Genomic DNA, 22,122 nt, shown 5'->3' on the forward strand with positions numbered 1-22,122 from the left:
TTCAACACTCTAATTAATAGCAAGTCTCTAACTTTCCATTTTAGAAGATATACATTGCCTTACTACAAATATGGTGTACCTGGAAGTTCTTCTAGATAGGAAAAGTATGTTTACAATGAAAATAGCTCAGAATACTGCATGATAAATTTGAAAGTATGGAGGTGCAAGGTGCCGACTAAAGGGGGTTTGGGGGCTTGCCCCCAACAAGCTGTGAACCCTGCTGTAGCACACGGTGCGAGCAAAGCGAGCCACCGTGGCGAAGGCACGGGTTCTAAAGCTTGTTATGTGTATTATATCGTGTTTGGTAATGAGCTGGCGATTTTGCCGCTTATGTAATATTCCCACGCTAGTGCGCAGGTAAGTGACGTGCACCATAACGGATTTGCGAGTTGATGATTTTCGGCAAACTTTTATTCCGCTTCTAAAAAGTAAGAACAAGAAGCAAAAAAACCAATTGCTCCCTGCAAGTCTCGAACTTGCGACCTCCAGATTTCGCAGTATGCCACTGCTCATAATCAGCTATGAGACTGGCGCTCTACCGACTGAGCTAAGGAAGCGTTATTTCAGGCTTTATCATTTGTGAAGTTAATAGTCCCAAACCTCGACTGCCTTCCAGTTTATGATTGCAAAAAGATCTGACACACACATTCATTGGTTTTCGGGAGCTACATCCTTCACCACGCCGGTGCACTGTACTCAAAACCATTGACCCACATTCTAAGCCTTTCTTTCTCCTTGGTATATGGAAGAAATTATGCACAGTGTATTTACAGTGTGATTGATTGTCCTTTTAGAATCTTGACCTCAGAATCCCGTCGCCACCCAATATCTAATCCATTTCTGGATGATGGCAGCATCCAAGGATTTGAGGCTCCTCATACTTTCACTGAGCCTCTCGACGTTCCTCGTACTCAGCTGGGTAAGACCAGCGCTTTCCATTGCACTTCGGTTGGACTGTCTGAGTGCGTCGTCTATAGCGGCTTGTTGTGTATAGAACTCGAGTAATTTGACAGCGGGCTAAAAGGACAAATATTAGGGGGGTATACGATTTATCTCTAAAAAAGGCACTGACGATATTCTGAGTGTCTGCTTCCGTTGGATTCTTTGCATACTTTAGAACTGCGGCAACCCAATCATGATAGGGTACTAGTGGAAGCGCATCGGGCGAAAGATGTTTTTGTTCAATGAGTGCAGCCCGAACGTTCTGAAACACACAAGTCCAGGAAACTGATTTCGGGTGCACAATATTCACGGCCATGGGCGCTGTCTCAGAAGTAAACCCAACGTCGAGAATGGCATTGCAGACGGCGTCCATTGGGACCCATGAGACCACCTATTCATCTGAGAGTAAGCGCTTTTCACGTCCTTCGACTACAGCTAGTAAGTGTCAACACGTACCCCAAAGGCATCGGGAAGAACACCTAAGCTAAGGCTTGATTTCACGATAATGGGGACCCAGTCTGTGATCGCCCAAGCTCCATTCGGTGCGCCACCGGTTACCTGTCCAATCCTGAACGAAGTTGCTTGAAGACCACTCTTTGCAAGTATCTGCCATAAATTACGAGATCAGTTTAAGGTAGAGTACTTTCTAAAATTCAATCCACTAACCCGTTCGGTGACATATTTACTCTCTCCGTAGCCACCTCCGACAGCATACTTGGCATCCATTACAACCTCTTCAGGATACGGGCCTAGGGATTGGGCGTCCCATGACTGGGTTGAAGCAATCGACGAGGTGAACAAGAATCTAATTGAATAGGAATGGCGGCTGGAGCGACCAAGGTCCATTAAAACTCGGGAGCCTTTCACATGCGCCTCAAAAGATGCCAGTGAAAGATTGAAGTCGAGCCTCCAGGCATTATGCATAATCAAAGTCAGGTTTTGGCGGAGCTATGAGGTTTGATGTTAATCAAAAATCAAACATTATCGTATGAATGCTCACCTCCCCCAAGACACCCTCAGGCAACCCAAGGTCACCGTGCGAAGTCTCCCCAGACAAGAAGACCAGCTTGGGTGATGACAACAGAGATATATCGAGAGCCTTATCTTCGAACCGGGCGCGATGCCTTTCATACATCGACGCTCTAGTAGATGGTCTATTTAGAGCATAAACACGGACTACGGAGTCTTTCAAAAGCAGAGACTCGAGTAGCTGTGCGCCAATATTCCCAGTAGATCCTGTGAGTAACACGTAGTGTTGAGTTGGATTTATGGAAGTGGCGGGCTGTGGAAGTGGCACATCCAAGCCTTGCGAGTATTTGGAGATCATATCCTCCATTAGTTCTTCATGGGTCTTTTCCCTCTTTGTCTGGTCATGAGGATTGACAATGATACTGACGATGGCATCTGTAAGCTGAGATATCGTCGGATAACTGTAAACAATGTTCTGGGTAATTGTAGCCGCAAGTGATGCGAATCCAAATTTGCGAAGAGCACTGACGAGACGAAGACGAAGTATAGTGGAAGAGAGACTATAAAAATAATTCAGTATATTTCCGAGCAGTACTGGTAATGTTTCAACCGATCACCTATCGACTCCTTGTTCGAATAGATCTGCAGTGACAGAAGGGGCCTCGGTCGAAAGAATGTCCGAAATTTGGTTAATAAGCCAACTCTCTATATCAGATGCATTCCAGCTTCTTGGTGGCTCGATAGAGTCGCCCCCAGAGTTTGATTCAACGGCATCGTATCTGCAAAGCGGCTCAGTATCAAATACGATGAATCAGCATTTGACCTACAACTTGTTGATCTCGGCCTCGTATAGTGTCAGCGCCGCCTTTTTAGCAACAGTGCCTTTTCCTACACGAGGCAGAGGTTTATCAGGATTGACGACGAGGATCATCTCTTTGAAGATTCGACTAAAGGAAGGAGCAATCTTGTTCCCCTCTTCGATCGCCGGCCTGTCTCAGTGGTTGATTGAAGATATAGAATATATGACGGAAGATAACAATTCCTCACCAGACGAGATTTCTGAACTTCGATATCTCATCATCGTTTTTCACATCGATTGAGTAGCCTGGTATAGGCTCCAGCATGATTCCTGGTTGATCACGCTGCCTGCCAAACATAACAACTCCATTGACTCTAAGATGATGTCGTGCGATGCATTGATGAGGGAAATGTAAAAGGAAGAGTCAATGTGCATACTTACAAGGGACTCGCGGAGACAATGGTTTCGATTGGTGCCGGGACTGTTTTTTCACCATTTGAATGGATTATAACATCGTCGATGCGCCCAACAATTTTCCAAAGGTTCGGAATAGTGGGATGAGGTTTAAACAAATCGGAGGTGGCGTAGCCACGAACGTCTGCAAGATTCTCCACAGCGACATGGTGCGACTTGGACGTCTGATCGAGAGGATAGCCTCGTGAAGACAGATCCCTGTAAGTCGAGCAACTAAGAGGACATACCAAGAACTGAGCCTCATATGTGCCATCCCCTTGAGGTACCCATCGGATATTTGTTCCGTCTCTGAACTCAAAATACTGCCATGTATCAGCATTATCAACACGAAATTCCGATACCACGCCAAATTCAGTGCCCCCTGGACAGAGGCATACGGTTGGCATATGTATAACCGAAGACGATAACAAGCTAAGTACGTACCAAATCCTGCGCTTACTGGTACTCCTCTGACAATAAGAGACTCGGCGACACGTGGGGCGATAGGCCCTCCACCGAAGCTCTTTATGAAGGTGAGTACTAGTGAAGATGAATTTTCAAAAGACCGACCAGGCTGCGCATCGTTCGGAAGAATTCCACGGCATCATCTGATTGTGCCCAACTGTTGAAAAAGGTAGGTGGAGTGATCATGCAGGTAGGTTTGACTACTTTTGCTGCTTCTAGAACGGTTTCTGCCGTGCCAGCAACAGGTACGGCGTCGGCCTTTGTCACTGTAGGCGCAAAGACTCCGGTTGTAATAAGACCGTACAAAGGGAACAAAATTTGGAAGCAAAAGCCCATCATATGAAATGTTGGGAGGCCAAACGTGCCATTTAGTGGGTTGTGAGAGACCTCGCGCATCTTGCGAATGTACACTGAAATGACAATGAGTTTACGACAATAAAATCTTGAAAGTACCCACATAGAGAAGCATCGTCTTTGATTATTTGGTGGGTAAAAAGGATGGGTTTTGGGAATCCAGTCGAGCCCGAAGAATGTAGGTATAAGCCTTTGTCTGAATCTTTGGGAGAGAATACTGGATTGATAGGTGTAAAAGGATCTCCCGCTACTTCTCGTCCAAGATGGGGATACGCATCCTGTAATGAAGGCACTTCTTCGATGCTAAGCTCATAGGTCGGATCAACCATGTGAAGTTCAGCTTTAAGGCCTTCTACGACACCTCGGAGAGTGATTTGTGTCATGAGGATTCGGTGTGTGCATGTCTTTCGAAGCAGGTGGAGAAGTGCAGCAGATGAATTTCGTGGAGATATAGGGAACGGCTGAACGGATTTCAATAAGTATCAGGAGATTTTTGAATCGGTGGAACCTTACCACAAGGCCGGCCTTCATGATACCAGTGATGAGAGCAGTATATAAAATAGCGTCCGCGTTAGCTACAATCGCTATAATATCGCCAGGTTCGGAATTTCCGCGAACAATATTCCCGACGCGATGAGCGGCGCGAACGAACTCTCGCGCTTTAATTTCTGTGGTGGAAGAATCAGCATTCGGATACACGTAAAGCGGAAAGTCGGGATTATGTTCGAGGTTGAAGTCGAGCAAATCAGGCAGGTTTAACTGCGACTCGTCTCCCAGGGCTGGAAAGAGAGGTGCGGTTTTAAGAACGGGAGACATTGTTCGAGATGGAGTGTCAAGATGTGTCCGGTGTCAGTGAAAGACGTATGTTTTCTGAAGTTAACGTTTGGAAAATCCCCAGGGCAGAAGAGGCTTTTATCTCGTCTAATGGTCCTTATTGAGCCAAGGCCCTACGCAGACGCACGATCCACATGATAAGACTACCACGAGAACGCCGGTATCCAGATAAAATATACTTGAACTCAAACCTTGTCCGCGCGTTCGGACCTCGGGCATAGCCATGGGTCATCAAGTCTCTTTTCATCATACGCCGAAGATCAGGCGTCGAAATGAAATACCACAAACGACAAACAGTGGATTATCCTTCAGACCTGTTCCAGAATTAGAGCCTGCAGAGAATTACATACAGTCCGCTGTTGGCGGCAAACTCCTGTGTTCTGCCTCCCAGCTAGGTGCTCGAGAGAATATGGGGATGATTGGGGCCCGGAACATGTGAGATGGTGAGATTACAATCGTTTCTCGCTTGACTGTGGGTACTGAGTGCTTATGGTTATATACGAGCTCATAAGCCGTGATCCCTGCAGTGACCAAAAGCAATGGTGGTAAGCAGATATGCGAAGTGTGAATCTGTTTGCTTGCATTCATTATGATTTAATATCTTTTTGAAAGTCGTATATGAATACGAACCTGTAGTTGACTGCACTGTGTGAGAATGAGTGTGTGAGAATGAGTTGGAACTGGAGCGCCCCGAGCTCGAGTGGCCTTGCTTAGACTCATATCGCCGTCGCTTCAATCATTCTTCTTTGGGGATGCGCAAAGTGACAATGATAATGTTGAGGCTCATTAATGCATTGTTGAGGTAAACGCGGGCCACGTGGCTTTGAATAAAGTTGGCTACTCCCAACAAGCATGCACCGAAAATTCGTAGTCGTTATTATGTATATACCAGTACGATTGGAAACTTCTCGGAAGATCTATGAGCCCTAGCTCTTCGCACAGTGCTAATCTAGTTTTTCTCTTTTTTGGGCTTCTTTCTCGGTCTTGTTTCTTCCCCACCTCCGTTACTAATTCCACGACGCTTATTGGCTACCCTCTGTAGTGCTCTCTTTGTCTCTCCCTCTGGAAACGAAGCCAAATCAAAGTATACAGGTGCATATTCCAGGAGCCATTCAGGTTTAACTTCCGTGACTGTCCTGATATATGGCCGTTTTGTCAAGACAAACTCATTGAACAAAACCCATTCAGGTTGTGAATCGAGGCCGCAGGAAGGATGAAGAGCGACGACCTAGAAGAAAGTCAACATCAGACAACGAATGAGTTAGAGTACCATTTACCTGATTGTCCTTGACCGTCAGATAACTGCCCTTTTCTCCCTCCTTATGTGCGACATGCATGAAAAATCCACAAGTCAGTGCTTGTCGTATCCCTATCGTAGCAAAAAGAATAAGGCAAACAGTTACATTTATGAGCTGGGTAGACCGAGACTGACCTAGGTTCCGCTTTTTTTCATCTTCCAAGCTTATGACATCTATGTCGTACTTTTCCATCGTCCTCAACAGTTGCGCGCGGACATTTTCCGCCTGCGCAAGGGCACGAGCCGACAAAAAGTTGTTCCATGCCCAGTTACGATCGTGTTTATCTGTTGACAGTCATGAATTGAATTTCCATCTATACTGAAATCGAGATACCCACTCTGCGAATAATTGTTGAACACGTTCAACATCGTCAAATGGTCGCCCTCGGGGACAGTGAGCATGGCTTTCGCTTGGTCCGCAGCGGCTCGTTGATTTGGTGGCCGAAGCCAAACATTCGGAACTGAGGAATGTAGCGAAGTTAGAAAAATAACGATGTTAACGTACGAGATTATAACTGACTGCTCAGCATCGCCGTTATCGTTAGTATCTCGTTGGAGACTTTGAACTCCGGCGAGACGATCAGCATCTTGGCGAGCTAGAAGAGGGGTAAGTAGAATTCGATAGATGACTAGGGCGAGGCGATGGATTCACCTGAGGATCTAGTGGGAACTCTGCCATCACTCCTCCTAATGCCGTTAGTTCACCTTCGTCGTCCAGCGCAGCAAGATAATTGAGAAGTTCCAATGCACGCATGAGGGTTTCCGGTGCTGGGGCATCGAGGTAGTCGAATCGGACAAGATCCTGTTGTAAGGTCAGTGAGAAAAAGCTCTAAGGAGTGTCCGGAACCACCTTGATCCCCAATTTGGCCAATTCCAGCACTGCATTAGCGAGATTTGACCGCAAGATTTCCGGGTGGGTCTGCTCTTCGAGTTCGGATATGAAATCCTTTTCAGTATACAGCCTGCGATGAAGACGGACGGAAGTTAGACAAGCAAGTGAATATCTCAAAGAATCACTGACCTAAAGCATTTCCCTGGCCTAGTACGCCCTGCACGACCGGCCCTCTGCTGAGCGGATGCTTTTGATATCGGTGATACGAGTAATGACTCAACTCGAATTCTTGGGTTGTAGACCTTTTGTTTTGAGAAGCCTGGATCGACGACGTATACAATACCATCGATCGTGAGTGAAGTCTCGGCGATATTTGTTGACACGACGACCTTCCGGCCTGGTGGATATCCTTCCTGCGAGGGTTTCGGTGCAGCGTCGAATATACGTTGTTGCTGTTGTGGGGGAAGGGAGGAATATAATGGTACACACATGAGCGGGCCTACACTCGAAGGATCTGTGTTGAGCAGGTCATCTGCTTCGAGTTTAATTTTTCTACATGCGTCCTCGATTTCTTCTTCACCAGTGAGAAAGAGCAGGATGTCTCCCGGGTCTTCGGCGCGGTGAATCATTAGAACAGTCCGAATGGCAGCTTCGACGTAGTCCGGCTCGGGCTCCTGAGTATAAAATATTTCTACAGGATGTGTTCGGCCAGGAACTTTGAATAAGGGTGCAGGTGAAGGCTCTTCGCCAGCTGCAGAGTCGTGGAGGGAGAAATATGATTGGAATTTAACTGCGTCAAGCGTAGCAGACATGACAATAATTTTCAAGTCTTTCCGACGTTTGGCGAGGTTTTTGAGTAAACCCATGAGAATATCCGTCGCAAGAGTTCTTTCGTGAGCTTCGTCCAAGATGATGGTGCTATACCTCGACAACTCTTTATCGTTCATCGCTTCTCTCAGCAGCATACCATCCGTCATATACTTGAGAAAAGTTGTGCCCGCCTCCGTCATATCTTCAAAACGGATTGAATATCCCACTTGCTTCCCGAGCTGAACATCCATCTCATCAGCCACACGCTGGGCAACACTCATTGCAGCTACTCGCCGAGGTTGTGTACATGCAACCAATTTTCCCTTGGTATGCGGTAAGTCCGAGTAGGTCACAAATTGCGGTATCTGTGTCGTTTTCCCGGAGCCAGTTTCTCCAACCATGACTATTATTTGATTTTTAGAGAAAATCTCAAGAAATTCGTCCATCTGGGAGTAAACCGGTAGAGCGCGTCGAGCTTCTAATATTTTTCGGTACTGAGCAGAATGCGGTTGTTTAGTGAATGAATTCAACTGGTGTTCCATTGCTTTGCGGACTTGCTCCCCTTTCACTTTACGAGGGAGAAATCCGAACAAGGGTTCCTTTTCTGATGAAGAGGAGGAATATGAAGGGCCTGCACCCCGCTTGGAAGGAGGAAGATGGGCCAAGTAGGGATTGTCGACCATCCTGATTAGTGAGTTGCAAAAAGAGTTTGCTTTCTAGAGGGGACCTGGAGGGAAAGAAGCGAAAAATATATATTACATAAGCCAAATGGTATATTTTTGCGCGCGTCTATGTAAATCCCTTGACCGGAAATATATTACCATTTCAGGTGTTCTCCCGGCTTTCCTTCAGGTTCCATAATAACTTTGAGAGCAGAAGGGACGCTGGCAATGTCTTTCCATGCACTTCCAGTCTGCAATTCGCGACTTTTTGTAAACTGTAATTGGAGCAGTCAAAGTATTATGTGAGAGACTCATTGGTCGCGCCCGAATTTCTCTTGGCATTGCCATCTCTTGCTAACTTTCCACCTACCTCACCTTTAGTATGTCTGTTAACTTGCCGTTGACATTTACTCTGACTTGATCCAACTGAGTTGTTTCCTTTCACCAAAGTCACTTGTCAACAACTCAGACTATTCATTGAACTGGGATCGCCGCTTATATTTGCATCCATGCATTTAGTTCACCCTTTGCTGCCCACTCCAACATCCACCAATTTTATACATCAACTTTGACCTTCATGCAAGCAGCTGGTTCATCTTTAGGTTGCTGAGAATTCTTACTGGATGATGGACCATTTGCAATCTCTTCACCTCACTGCAGTCATTCTGTCTGGCCTTCTCCCTCCCTCTTACTGACCTCTGTTATCTACAGTTTACCTTCTATGAGTCCTCTCTGCTTAACCTCTAGAATGACATTCAGCACCTTTACATTTTTACAACTCCTTTGTGGGATATTTATCCCTGAGGTGTTATGTGCTCTGCCTTTAACACCACTACAATTGCCATGCATGTGATGTATGATCAGATGAAGGACTGGGAGACTCAGATGTAGAAGAAAGTATTTAAAATTGTTCAATAGACATTCATTGTCAGACTCACTCTGAACTGTTTGTCATAAAGTACGCAGCCCCTATCATCTTCTTTTTCTCACCATCTCTATGCCTTTACTTGTATGATACATCATCCCCATTACTATCGTGCTCTATTGCTGTCAAACCCCTATTGATTACTGATTCACCTGACCCACCTTCTCTTTCTACTGGCTTCCGCCACCTTCCTTGCCCCTGAACTGTACAGTATTACATCGTTGTTTCTCGTAGACCGGATTATGTATATATAGCCAACCCTCCACAGCCTGGTCCCTTATCTTGACCTCTCTGTCATTATCTGGGACCAGGTATGTGCTTACTTACTATTACCTATGACTACGATACTCAATATATCTCTGTCATTATCTGGGACCAGCCTGCCTCCGTTCTGCTTAGTCGCTCTGCCTTGTTGCCCCGCTCAGTTGCTCCGCCTGGCTGCTCTGCTTAGTCACTCTGCTTTCCTGTTCCATTAGTCACTCTGCCTTTGCCACTTCGTGACACATGGTAGGTGATAGAGTAGTCCAGGGTGTGGAGGATATAACCTGCGACCCACTGGACACAGTTCCAGTGTTTATGGCTGGGGTTAAGCTGATATTTTGCTAACAGACTCCTGGCGAATGCCAGGTCTGCCCGTGTGCATACCTATGCCCAGAAGATGGAACCAACTACTGACCTGTATGGTTTGTTGGCCATGAATTGCTGCTCCCCCTCTGGCAAAGGATCTGGTGACTCCTGGAGTTTGACATTGGGCAGTAACAGGGTGATGCGCCATCGTACATTATCAAGCCCAAAGTGTGCCAGCATTTGTTCGAGGTAAGACTTCTGGGATATCGTGATTGCCTTAGTCTCTGCATGCTGTCGGATCGTCATTCCCAACAGGACCTTGGTCGTTACCTTGTTTGCCTCCCACCATCTTTCTAGACCTTTAACCACTTTGTCCCTACCACCCTTTGTGGATGAACCTCCACAGACATCGTCTCTGTAGGTGCTGGTGATGGTGTACTCAGTGCCCACATGTTTGTACCTGATACACGGGTCTGCCTTGGAGGTAGTGTAACTGTCATCCCAATAACCTGCCGCAAGTGTCTCCTGCCAGTTGTAGCTGCCCTGCATGGTCCCGTGGATAGACCTCTTTAGTTTGCATATGAGGTGTTCAGTTCCAGGCTTAATGAATCTGTCGGGCTGCTTCATGTAGACGTCATGGGTGATGGGACTATTCAAGAATGCCACCGTGAAATCAACCTGGAAGATAGATAACTTCAGTGTAGCTATGATAGCTAGTACAATTCAGACGGATTCCATTTGGGCTACTCCCCCATATGTCTTGTCATAATCCTGCCCTTGGACCTGGGTGTATCCCTGTGCCACGTATTGGGCTTTGTACTTCAGGAGGTTGCCTAATGCATCAAATTTAATTGTGTATGTCCATCTTCCACCCATTAGGCTTGCATCTGGTGGGAGCGGTACTAAATCCCAGCAGTCTTTGGCCCTGAGAGTTTTGAATTCCCATTCCATTGGCTCCATCCATAAGTCTGAATGTTTCATAGCCTGTTTGAAGGTTTGTGGCACCCATAGGTCACCTGAGATTGCTGCAAATGTGTATGGGTTTTGTGCTATTAGTGCTAGTGGTGATCTGTCTGAGGTTGACTCCATTGTCCAGTCTTCACCTCTGGTTTGTGCTACCTGTTCTCACTCTCTGTATTCTGCACTGTCTAGGCATCTGCGGGATGGTACATGTCCCCATTTGCTGTGGTGCACCGTCTGGTTGGGTGTCTTCTCCTGCATGGGTAGCTCCCCGTTAACGAGCTTGCCTCGTTTTTGTGTGAAAGAGAAAGGAAGGAATCTAATGGGCACTCCAACCAACCAATCTAATACACAATATGCGAGTTCACTGCTATCAAATTTATTTAATAGCAAGGGGTAGCGTTGGCAAAGGTTCCGCAAAGCTTTGAGAGCTAAGTACGAAGCTTCTGTCATGCCCTGACCACAACCAACCAATCCCAGCACCATCCCACATGCTTCCTTACACCTCTCCAAGACATCCGACCTCCCCAAGACAGGACCACGGGTACTACGCACCTCCCCAAGACAGGACCACGGGTAATACGCACCTCCCCAAGACTATCCTGACAACCTCCCGACACGCGTACGAAACTCCTTAGCACCAGCCCCATTAAGTACAAATCTCGATCACCTGTCTCCTTCGACTACTGCCTCATGTCCCCTAGGCTCTGATGTTCCTTTGTTCACTTCCCATACCTATTTAAGTAGCTCCGTAACGTCTCCAAGCGCCAGCTTGGTATATTTTGAACACACACCCTTTACATAGGTCCAGTCCCTGTCCCTTTGTACCTGCTACCTATACGGAATTCTCTCTACTCTCTGTTTCTCTACCTCTGTTTCTCTCTACTACTGTCTATTGTCTCTCTGATCGTCTATACGATCGAATATACACTTTTACTTCAAGTCTAAGCCTTCCGAGTGAGTCTCCGAGCTCCCTCGAACATTACTAAAGCTCCCCAATGCCTACCCGCTTGGTGAGCTACCCTTCCCCAAACCTCCCAGAGCTCCCTAGCTACTTCGTAAGCTTCGGGACCTCGATCTAGGTAACGTCGAAGCTACCCCTCACGTCGAACTACGTATTGCTCCTCCGTTACCACCTCCCACACTCGAGGACGACCATCCTCAAACCTAGCCCCCAGGGACCTACCCTCCCTGGCATATCCCTTCTCGGGAGCTTACACCCTCGAGACCCAGTTGCATAAACTACCTACTCGATCCTATATTGACGTTCCAGCGAGTACAACTCCTACTACGCAATATCGTACGGTCCCGCACTCTTCCTGAACCTCCCTACGCATTAGGGACCTCCCTGGACCTCCTAGGAACCCCTCAAGGGTCACCCTCTCGTCATTCCAACCACTACTAGGTCATTCCCGTCCTCGGTCGCGGTTCTCGTAGCTCCCTTCGAGCTCCAGCCTGCTCCTAGCACGCTACAACATAAACCTCCACACACCAAAATCTACCCTAAGACCCATTTCGACCCAGGTCTTACAGCTTCGATCAATCAATTTGAATCGTTCTAAGGATTCGATATATTCCTTTGATCAAGGTAGATTCAGCACGCTTTGTGCTTTGGTTTGTATTGATTTGGGTATATCAAGACTTGGGGTTTTGAATCAAAGTAAATTAAAACCGAAACACACAGACCCCTACAGAGGGCTAGAACTATGTGCTGGCACAACCACACAGCGTGATTTGCCCTTAAGACCAACAACTGATCCTAAGTTCGAAGAATACCCAACAACTGGATATACTTCTCGCAGTCACAAGGAGCAGAACACAACGTTCCTATACTCACAAGTGCCGGGCCCGAATGGCTGCTAGCGAAGAGGTTTCAGTCTGGCGGGAGTGTGTCTTTCCTTTTTACGGATTAGCACTGCAACGTCGTCCCAAAATCACTTGTATTCCAGATACATCGGATCGCTATTTATACATACAGAATATAGAGTCGCATAGTACAATTAATTTAAAACAATAAACGTTCGGAACCGCAAGGAAACTTCTACACTCAGTCAGATACCATTTAATTTGAATCTACATGTCCTTATTTAGTCCATATTGGTTCCAAGATTCTAGTATACCTCCAAACATGGGTAGGTACTTCAATATTCATTTAATTTAATTGTTTTTAGAGAATGACTCGAGTAGTATTCAACTGTCATTGCTGTTCAACACTTACTTCGATCGTTTGTCATCTCGTCCGGAGGCAAATCAACTCTCCTCGATTCTAATCCTATCAATCTGATTCATCTGGATTAAACTAATTGCTTCTCTCTTTCAATAGACACCCATTGTGCCTATACTCTATCAAGGGAGTTACGCATAGTATTCATTTAATTGCATTCTTCAATGTTTTCTACGTCAGGACTCTTTGACATTCATTTGATATGTCTTCGGAGCCTCGCAGTCTTTCGATCGTTCTTCTAGTCATTTTACTCAACCATGCAACTTGATTGGTCTATTAGACTAAATCACAGTCTTTTAGATTAATGCATGATCTCGTTCTAGAAGGAGTATTTGATAATTCCTGAGTTCTAGAAAGTCATTTCGAGTCAATCCTCGGCTCATGGTCACTTGAGTAAGTTCTTCCAAACTCCTGCCAGTGTAAGGTCCAATAAGAATACCCTTGGTATGTCATACGTGAATGGTCATCCTTCGGATGTAGTCCGAGTCTGGTATAATCCTGCTTGACAAACAGGTAGACTGTTATCCGAAGGTAGTATCGGGGATGGGTAAACTAACCAACTTGTGGTAGTATGGGTATATGGTCCCTTCAACTTATTAGACTGATTCAGTATTGACTTTGACTGTCAATCTGGGTCTCAATTACAGTCCTCTCGATACAAATCTATACGTGAAAATGTCACAATTCACAGCATAGACATCTAGCCAAAATTTAGGCGTGTCATCCCCCCCAAACTAAAGAATTTGACCGTCCTTGGTCATTCGTAGTTTTGTACAGGGAAAGGATACCCAATCTGTTATTAGATTGATTCGACAAGACTATATCTCCTTTTAATGTAAACCACTGGGTTTGGATCTCTACTTCTCCGTGCTCTCCAATCAATTTGGATGCCCTCAAATGGGTTTCTAGCGCTCATCTTATCAATTTATTCACACGCCTGCTACGAATCGTAGCAATTTAGCGCTCAATTTGAATTGAATACTTTTTCGGTATTTGTATCACATTTCGAAATTTTAATTCACAATCTTTTATCATCTAGTCACAGAACGAGCTTCCATTTCACGGAGAACTGCTCTGACGTACACACTGATTCAGTGTGTACCTTTATTTGGTTCGGGGCACGGGGTTCAATAAAATTTTCCGTTGAAGTCCGTTTTCCCTCTTTATTCCTTTCATCTCGTTCTTATCAATTCAAAATGGCTTCAACCTCGAGTCAAACTCGATCTTCTGCCTCTACCACGCGTTTACCAAGCTCTCTACTTGAGGCTCAAGTTATGTTGGCGGGTATTCCATCTAAATCAACACTTCCTCTCTTCTTCGAGAGTGCTGTTTTCAAGCGTCTTTTGGAGGGAGACTACTCTCCTCCGGTCGTTGATTCCACAAATTCTCCGGACTACGATGGCTCTGGAACCTTCCCTGCCTTTTCCTATCCCCGTTCTCTCGTCCCTTTCTGTTTTCCTTCTGACACATTGCGTCCATTGTCCGTAGCTTCGGGATTGGATTTGTTTTGTTCGGCACAAATGGCGGTTCGAACTTTGCAGGATTTGGTAGATGATTCCCCTCCAACGGAGTCGGAGATTTACAATGTTTTTGAGGAGGCTGCTCCCTTTTTGGTATGTAGCCACCTTTACTCGTTTTCTTATTACTGGTATTAATGGTTTCTCCTAGATTTATATTCATGACTTTTGGATGGGTCGGGCAAATTGCCCTTTATTCGCGGAACAGGTCTTATTATCTGCCGAATCGCTTTCCCTCAGCCTACCCGCTTTTCTTTGCGACGATTTGACGCAGCAATGGGGCATTCCCCCTGAGCATCGTTCTTCAGCTGAAGTAAGTGTTCTTTGCTATCGAATTCACTTTTATTCTCATTTAATTTAACTTACAGGGTGTTCTCAAATTCGAACGATTCCCTGCCATTCCCATTCCGTTTTGTTTACGCTTTCGTGAGGGAAGCGCAATGATGCGTATGGTTTCGTCTAAGGATTTAGATGTCTTTGCCTCGTTACGAGGTAAGGTTTCACTGGCGGTCGCATCGAAAATTAGTACTCCTTCACCATCCTTGGAGATCAAACCTCCGACATCTGTTCCCAAGGCACCTGTAGCTCCCCCTCGATTAATTAGAAGGAATCGGGAGTTAGAGAGCCTCAAGGCTGATGCTTCCACGTTCTGTGAGTATCAATTTAGTTCATTGATTTCTTATTTTATTCATTTAATCTTTGTTTTTGATTCAGTTTCATCGCCACGTTCCATTCGTTCAAGAGACTCGGATAACTGTCACGAAGCGGCAGAGGCGGAGTGACTAACGGAGCGGGGAAGCGGAGCGACTAAGCAGAACGGTGAGGCGGAGCAACTGGACAAGGCAACAAGGCGGAGCGACTAAGCAGAACGGCGGCAGGCTGGTCCCAGATAATGACAGAGATATATTGAGTATCGTAGTCATAGGTAATAATAAGTAAGCACATACCTGGTCCCAGATAATGACAGAGAGGTCAAGATAAGGGACCAGGCTGTGGAGGGTTGGCTATATATACATAATCCGGTCTGCGAGAAACAACGATGTAATACTGTACAGTTTAGGAACAAGGAAGGTGGCGGAAGCCAATAGAAGGAGAAGATGGGTCAGGTGGATCAGTAATCGATGGATCAGTAATCGATGGGGGTTTGACAGTGATGGGATGATGTATCGTACAAGTAAAGGCGTCGAGACGGTGAGAAAAGGAAAATGATAGGGGCTGCGTACTTTATGACATTACCCCCCTCCTTATGACCATTGCCCTCGATGGTCAAGGCTTTGCCGCTGTTGGGTGTTTTTTATGAAAGGCCCGAACAATTTTTGGTGCTCGACTGAGGTTGGCTGCGGGTTCCCAAGAGTTGTGCCCTGTGTCGTAACCTTTCCACTTAACCAAATATTCCAACTTCTTCCATCGAACCCGGCTGTCTAAGATCTCCTCTACTTCGTATTCCGGTTCGTCTTCATCCTCTAAGTATACCGGCTCTGGTGGTGTTGGTATTTCGCCATTAATGGAGTTACCTTTCCAGGGGTATAGTTTATCGACATGGAAGACGGGATGGAGGCGATCTAGGGATAGGGGAAGGTCAAGGCGGTAGTCTAAAGGGCCAATTTTCTCCAGAATGCGATAAGGGCCAAGCTGTCGATCTCCTAACTTTTCACTGGAAAGTTGAAGGTTAATGTCCTCTGCACTAAGCCAGACTAGGTCTCCAACTTTAAATTGATGAGCTTTCCGCTTCCCGCGTTCGTATCCCTCCTTCTGTTGTTTCTTTCCTAGGTGTAAGGCAGCTCCGGCATCTTGTCGCGCTTCTCGGAGAATCCGTATACGGTCATCCACAGCTGGAATACCGCTGCGTTGGCCCACTGGGATATTGAACAGGGGAAGATAGCCGTAGGTTAGCTCGAACGGGGACATGCCTAGCGCAGAATGAGTCCGTGAGTTAATCACAAACTCCGCCATGGGAAGGTGCTCTGCCCAGTCGTCTTGTCGTCGTCCTACATAGAGGCGGATGTATTTCTCTACTTCCTGATTTGCTCGTTCGGTTTGGCCATTAGACTGAGGACGGTATCCGGAGGTTAGATCTGATTTAATTCCTAGCCTAGCGAGAAGGGATCGCATGAGCTTAGCTGCAAACTGGGGTCCACGGTCGGATTTAAAGTGAAGAGGAAGACCATGGAGACGGAAGATCTCTCGGTAGTAAATATCGGCAACGCCTTCGGCTGTGATGGAGCTGGTGCAAGGAATGGCGTGAATTTGTTTTCCATACAGGTCTGTGCAAACCAAGACAGCATCGTAGCCTTGGGAGTTAGGTAGCTGTGTTATCAGGTCAACCCCTACCTCTTCACATAGACCGGATGGTACATCTAATGGTTGAGTTACGGCCCGTGGGTGTCGCTGGATCTTCTTACGGGCACAAACCTCGCATCCCTCAACGTATTTTTCCACAAAAGAGCGCAACGTAGGCCACCAGAAATGGGTACTGACCAAGTCGAGTGTCCCGTGTAGTCCGGGGTGTCCTGCAGTTGGATGGTCGTGGCATTGACGGAGTACCTCAGTGCGTAGGTCGTCATTTGCTGGTACGTATACTCGACCTCGGTAGTAGACCAACCCATTGTCTTCTTCCCATTCGGCTATCCCATTGGCCAAGCGCTGTAGTCCGTGCTCTTTGACTGTTTTGAGACCCTCCAATACCTGTGCCTCCCATTCTGAGGCTTTCCGGATACGATCCTCTAAGGGGTTCTGTAGGATCGAAGCTGCAATTTTTACGAAGTGGCCAGGTTTAAGGACTGTCTGTTGTTGGTTATCATCGCTGTCCGATACATGATGAACTGCCATGCGGGAGAGAGCATCAGCTTGGGTGTTTACTCTACCAGGGCGGTGGATCATATGAAAGTCAAACCGTGACAGATAGAGGGCCCATCGTGCTTGTCGGCGGGTGAGGTCTTGGGCAGTGCGCCAGAATTCGAGGTTCGAATGGTCCGTAATGATGTCGAATGGTTGAGGGAGTCCTTCTAGAAAGTTCCTCCAATCCTTCAGTGCTTCAATGATAGCAAGCATTTCTCGATCGTAGATTTCGTAGTTCCGTTCTGCTGGCTGCATGGATGCCGATCTGAAGGCTACCGGATGCCATTGGCCATCGTCTTGCTTCTGCATAAGGGCGCCTCCCGTGGCAAAGCCTGATGCGTCTACCTCGATTCGAGTAGGCCTGTCTGGTGTCCATAGAGCAAGGATCGGTGCGGAGATGAAGGCTTCTCGAAGGGTATCAAATGCTTTCTGTCGAGTGTCGGTCCAGGTAAAGCTGGTGTCTTTCTTCGTCAGGTCGTTCAGAGGTTGTGCTATTTTGGCAAAATTCCGGATAAAGCATCGGTAGAAGTTTGCAAATCCCAAGAACCCTCGTAGTTCCCGAAGGTTAGTAGGGACTGGCCAGTCACGAACAGCCGCTACTTTTACCGGATCCATTCTCACCTCCCCTTCTGAGATGATGAGTCCGAGGTATTCAATCTGTTGTTGTTCAAATTCGCATTTTTCGGGTCGTAGGTAGAGGTCGTGCTTTTCTAACCGGGTTAATACTTCCCGTACCATTCGTCGGTGTTCCTCGAGATCGTTACTGAAGATAAGGATGTCATCTAGGTAGACTGCCACCTTGCCGGCTGCAATGAGATCAGCAAATATAGCATTCATAAGTGCTTGGAACATGGCAGGGGAATTTGTGAGACCAAAGAACATGACCTTAGGCTCGAACAAGCCTCGGGTTGTTGCGAACGCGCCTTTCCATTCATGCCCCTTCTTAATCCGTATGTTATTGTAACCCCAGCGGACATCAAACTTTGTGAAGTATCTGGCTCCCTGAAGTCGACTAATGATATCAGCAACTAATGGAAGAGGGTATCGGTTCTTCACAGTGTACTCGTTCAGTTTCCGGTAGTCTTGTACGAAACGGAGTTTCCCATCCTTCTTCTTTACGAAGAAGACCGGTGATGAGATTGGTGATTTTGAGGGGACGATATAGCCTTTCCGTAGGTTTTCTTCTAGGAAACGATCCAACTCCTCCTGCTCGTTTAGGGACATGGGATAAATCTTGGTACGCATGGTTGCCGGTGCTCCAGGTACGAGATCAATCGCATGGTCCCAAGGTTGGTGGGCAGGTAATCGTTCGGAGGCGGATTCTGAGAAAACCTTCTTGAAATCACGATACTGCTCAGGGACCATTTCTTCGAAGGTTTTAACGGGTTTGTCTCGGTTGGCTTCCTCTGCTAGCTGCTGGGAGTAAGTGAATCCTGCGGCGCACCAGACTTCCTCCGTCTGTTCCTCTAGAATTCCTGCTTTTACCCATGCCCGGCGAGTTTTATGATTGGCTCGAATTCGGTGTATTGGTGGTTCTTCCACCGCTGCTGATTCACTCGGTTCAAGGGTCGCTTCTAGTGGCACCTCAATGTGGGGGTTTTCTGCGGGAGGTTCCAGTTCCGGGAGTTCGAGGATCGGGGTTTCTGTGTGAGTGGCGGCTAGATGAGAGTACAAGATTTCCTCGTCTGGGACTTCTTCTATTGTTACTCGAGGAGGCTTTACTGAAAGTCGTCCTTTCTCCCAATCAATCTCCGGATTTACCTTCCGTAGCCAGGGGAGTCCAAGGATGATGTCTTCACCTCCTAGGTTGGTGATCAGAAAGTCCATCCATCGCTCTTGATTATCCACTGTGAGTGCTAGACGTGCAAAATGGGTTATCCGTCCAGCTCGGTTAGGTGTTCCATCGATATTAAAAACGTCGATCGGTTTATGGAGGGGTGCACATCTTACATGGTTCCGGGTGACAAAGTCTTGGTTTAAAAACAGGGCGGTAGCTCCACAGTCTACCATGGCTGCAGTTGTTATACTGTGATTCCTTCCTCTTAGTCTCGCATGAATTCGGAAATGTGGGGAAGTAGAGTTTAATTCCCGGATCGACGATATTGTACATGATGGGTGCGAGTCATACGAGGAAGTAGCGAACATAACAAACTGATTACGGGGTACTCTCGGTGCAGCCGAAGCGGGTACCCTCTTTAAAAACCCTGTTGAAAGCCAGAGGACGAGGAGGACATAGTGTTAGCACGATCGAGTAATTCCCTTATTTGACCAATCTGATTGGAAAAGTCCTGGTTAGGGGGGCTCGGAGTAGCAGCTACGGGTGCAGGAGCAGATGTTGGGGTCGAGGACGCGATTTGGACGGATTCGTTTGGGAATAGGGAGAATGGCGCGGGTCCCGTAGCGGATATCTGTTGGCGTCGAGGTTGCTGGCGTCGGCCTCGGTCTCGTCCGAGTCCCATAAATTTGTCTTGGCAGACTGCTTCCAGATGTCCTCGACGTCCACAGTAGCGGCAGGTGGTTTCTCGGTGTGGGCAGTTTTGCTTGACATGACCTTGGGCACCGCAGCCGAAGCATCGTCCTCGCATGCGAGCTAGGAATGCTTCCCTAGTATTCCCATTACTGGTGTGGGTTGCATCAATGTCCATAGCGTGGGGGTCAGCAGGGGTAGTATGAGCGGTATGCGTGGGAGGGTATCCAGAGTTCCGGCCAGTCATGGTGGGATCGTGCAGGTAGACATCCACCGATATGGCCCGTTTGATTGCCTCCTTCAGAGTCGGAGCAATTCCTTGGGCAATGTTTACGGTGATGAGGTGTTGTCGGATCTCTGGGAGTAATGCAGTGAAGAAACGTTCCCGCAAGTCAATATCAGACATTTCAGTCCGATCTCCGATATCCTTGAACTTCTGAGCGAATTCCGCAACTGTCTGTCCTTTACTTTGCCTGAGATTCTTGATCTCGCTACGGGCTTCCATACCTGGGTCCATTGGTTCAAACCGTTGGCTAAATTCCTTCAGAAACGCCTCCCAATTTCCTCCAAAAGGGGGATTTTCCGCATTGAAATGTAGCAGATGGGGAGTTGCCCAATCTCCGGCACTTTCTGTGAAGAAGCCCAAGGCGGACTTGATGAGTTTTACTTGGCTTTTGGCGAGATCCGGTTGTTCTGACGCCCAATTCTGGAACTGAGCCATGAAGCGACGGGCTTCAGCGCCATCTTTACCCTTGAAAACCTCGGGTTTGTTCATGCTTGACTTAGAGGATGAGTGTTCCTCCATAGCTGTAGCAAGGTTAGCTACTTGTCTGATGAGCTGAGCCATGAGATCCTCCGCAGAGGTGTTTGGGGCAGGCGGAATAGGAGTCGACATGATGGGGGTAGGCAATCGGGGCTGGGGAATCGGCAGGAAGGTTATATTGCTCACAGTGAGTGGCTCTCGGATTGAGTTCGAAAGGGCGTTGGGGCAAGGTTGAGACTGGCAATCGCGCCAAGTATCATCGTTGTTATGGGCGTGAGCTTGGTCTCTGGGGTCAAGTGCGTGCGGGAGTGCGGAGCAGTCTATACTGGCAACAGGTGTTTCAGAGTCGGGCGGAACTGGGGAAGACGTGGTGTCTATAGACCCTGCAAGGACAACCTTATCAGTAGGCTGTCAGTGCAGTAATGGATCTTGACCTAATGTCACAAAGCGGCAGAGGCGGAGTGACTAACGGAGCGGGGAAGCGGAGCGACTAAGCAGAACGGTGAGGCGGAGCAACTGGACAAGGCAACAAGGCGGAGCGACTAAGCAGAACGGCGGCAGGCTGGTCCCAGATAATGACAGAGATATATTGAGTATCGTAGTCATAGGTAATAATAAGTAAGCACATACCTGGTCCCAGATAATGACAGAGAGGTCAAGATAAGGGACCAGGCTGTGGAGGGTTGGCTATATATACATAATCCGGTCTGCGAGAAACAACGATGTAATACTGTACAGTTTAGGAACAAGGAAGGTGGCGGAAGCCAATAGAAGGAGAAGATGGGTCAGGTGGATCAGTAATCGATGGATCAGTAATCGATGGGGGTTTGACAGTGATGGGATGATGTATCGTACAAGTAAAGGCGTCGAGACGGTGAGAAAATGAAAATGATAGGGGCTGCGTACTTTATGACAATAACGAGCTCTTGAGCGGGTTCCCTTCCGTAAGTTCAGCTCCCGTAGCCTCTTCGTCTACAAAGATTTCCGTAGGTAAAAAGGAGCCTAAATCCAAAACTACCGTCAAGGTAGTTGAAGATTCTAAGGCTGATCATCCTCCTCCTGCTGGTATGGCTTACAAAAGGGTTCGACTCCCTCCTCGTTCGAGGAAAAATACTTCGATCGCCTTAAAAGGAAAAGCGCGGCAAGTCGTTGTTACTGAGGAAGATTCGACTTCCAACGAAGTTGAGTCTGAAGATGAGGATGAGGATGAGGATACTGCTCCTCCTCCAAAACGCCTTAAAACGACATCTTCCATCTCAGGTAACATTTTATTCTTCATTTTTCGTCTTATTTTATTCATTCAATTTGAATGTAGCTTCACTACCTCGTCGTTCAGTTAAACGGGTGACCGTTCCCAAACGAGTATCCAAGGCTGCAGTGAAGCCCATTCCCGAGCGTTCCTCAGAGAGTACTTTCCAACCAGTACTCTTGGCGGATGCTCGAG

The 22,122-nt window shown here is 47.1% G+C and overlaps 2 protein-coding genes and 1 non-coding gene across 3 annotated transcripts; all 3 read right to left on the reverse strand.

Moving 5' to 3' along the window:
- Positions 1–455: 455 nt before the first annotated feature.
- On the reverse strand, positions 456–557 carry C8R40DRAFT_t46. Its single transcript has one exon. It is a non-coding gene; the product is annotated as a tRNA-Met (tRNA).
- Positions 558–804: 247 nt separating this feature from the next.
- C8R40DRAFT_1036365 (uncharacterized protein) lies at positions 805–4,798 on the reverse strand (the record flags this gene model as incomplete). The annotated part of the gene is made up of 14 exons (XM_046223579.1): positions 805–1,017; positions 1,073–1,333; positions 1,399–1,548; positions 1,609–1,890; positions 1,943–2,471; positions 2,529–2,690; positions 2,739–2,900; positions 2,959–3,084; positions 3,152–3,348; positions 3,412–3,545; positions 3,608–3,686; positions 3,734–4,038; positions 4,086–4,443; positions 4,496–4,798. The coding sequence occupies 14 exons, from the start codon at positions 4,796–4,798 to the stop codon at positions 805–807; spliced, it is 3,261 nt and encodes a 1,086-aa protein (XP_046090538.1).
- An 864-nt stretch (positions 4,799–5,662) lies between these two features.
- Positions 5,663–8,507, reverse strand: C8R40DRAFT_601113 (P-loop containing nucleoside triphosphate hydrolase protein). Its single transcript, XM_046235585.1, has 8 exons — positions 7,135–8,507; positions 6,964–7,075; positions 6,766–6,915; positions 6,634–6,709; positions 6,452–6,574; positions 6,249–6,398; positions 6,094–6,185; positions 5,663–6,044 (listed from the first exon to the last, which is right to left on the reverse strand). Exons 1-8 carry the CDS (start codon positions 8,436–8,438, stop codon positions 5,766–5,768), a joined length of 2,286 nt encoding a protein of 761 aa, XP_046090539.1. The 5' UTR covers positions 8,439–8,507; the 3' UTR covers positions 5,663–5,765.
- Between the last annotated feature and the right edge of the window lie 13,615 nt (positions 8,508–22,122).

Source organism: Lentinula edodes, assembly GCF_021015755.1.
Source record: "Lentinula edodes strain Le(Bin) 0899 ss11 chromosome Unknown C8R40scaffold_4, whole genome shotgun sequence".
In the NCBI taxonomy this organism is placed as follows: domain Eukaryota; kingdom Fungi; phylum Basidiomycota; class Agaricomycetes; order Agaricales; family Omphalotaceae; genus Lentinula; species Lentinula edodes.

Coding starts and splice junctions, on each gene's coding strand:
- C8R40DRAFT_601113 (XM_046235585.1), bottom strand. CDS start 8,438: ATGGTCGACAATCCCTACTTGGCCCATCTTCCTCCTTCCAAGCGGGGT. Junction 7,076..7,134: donor AGGCCAGGGAAATGCTTTAG/GTCAGTGATTCT, acceptor TCTTCATCGCAG/GCTGTATACTGAAAAGGATT. Junction 6,399..6,451: donor GTTCAACAATTATTCGCAGA/GTGGGTATCTCG, acceptor GACTGTCAACAG/ATAAACACGATCGTAACTGG.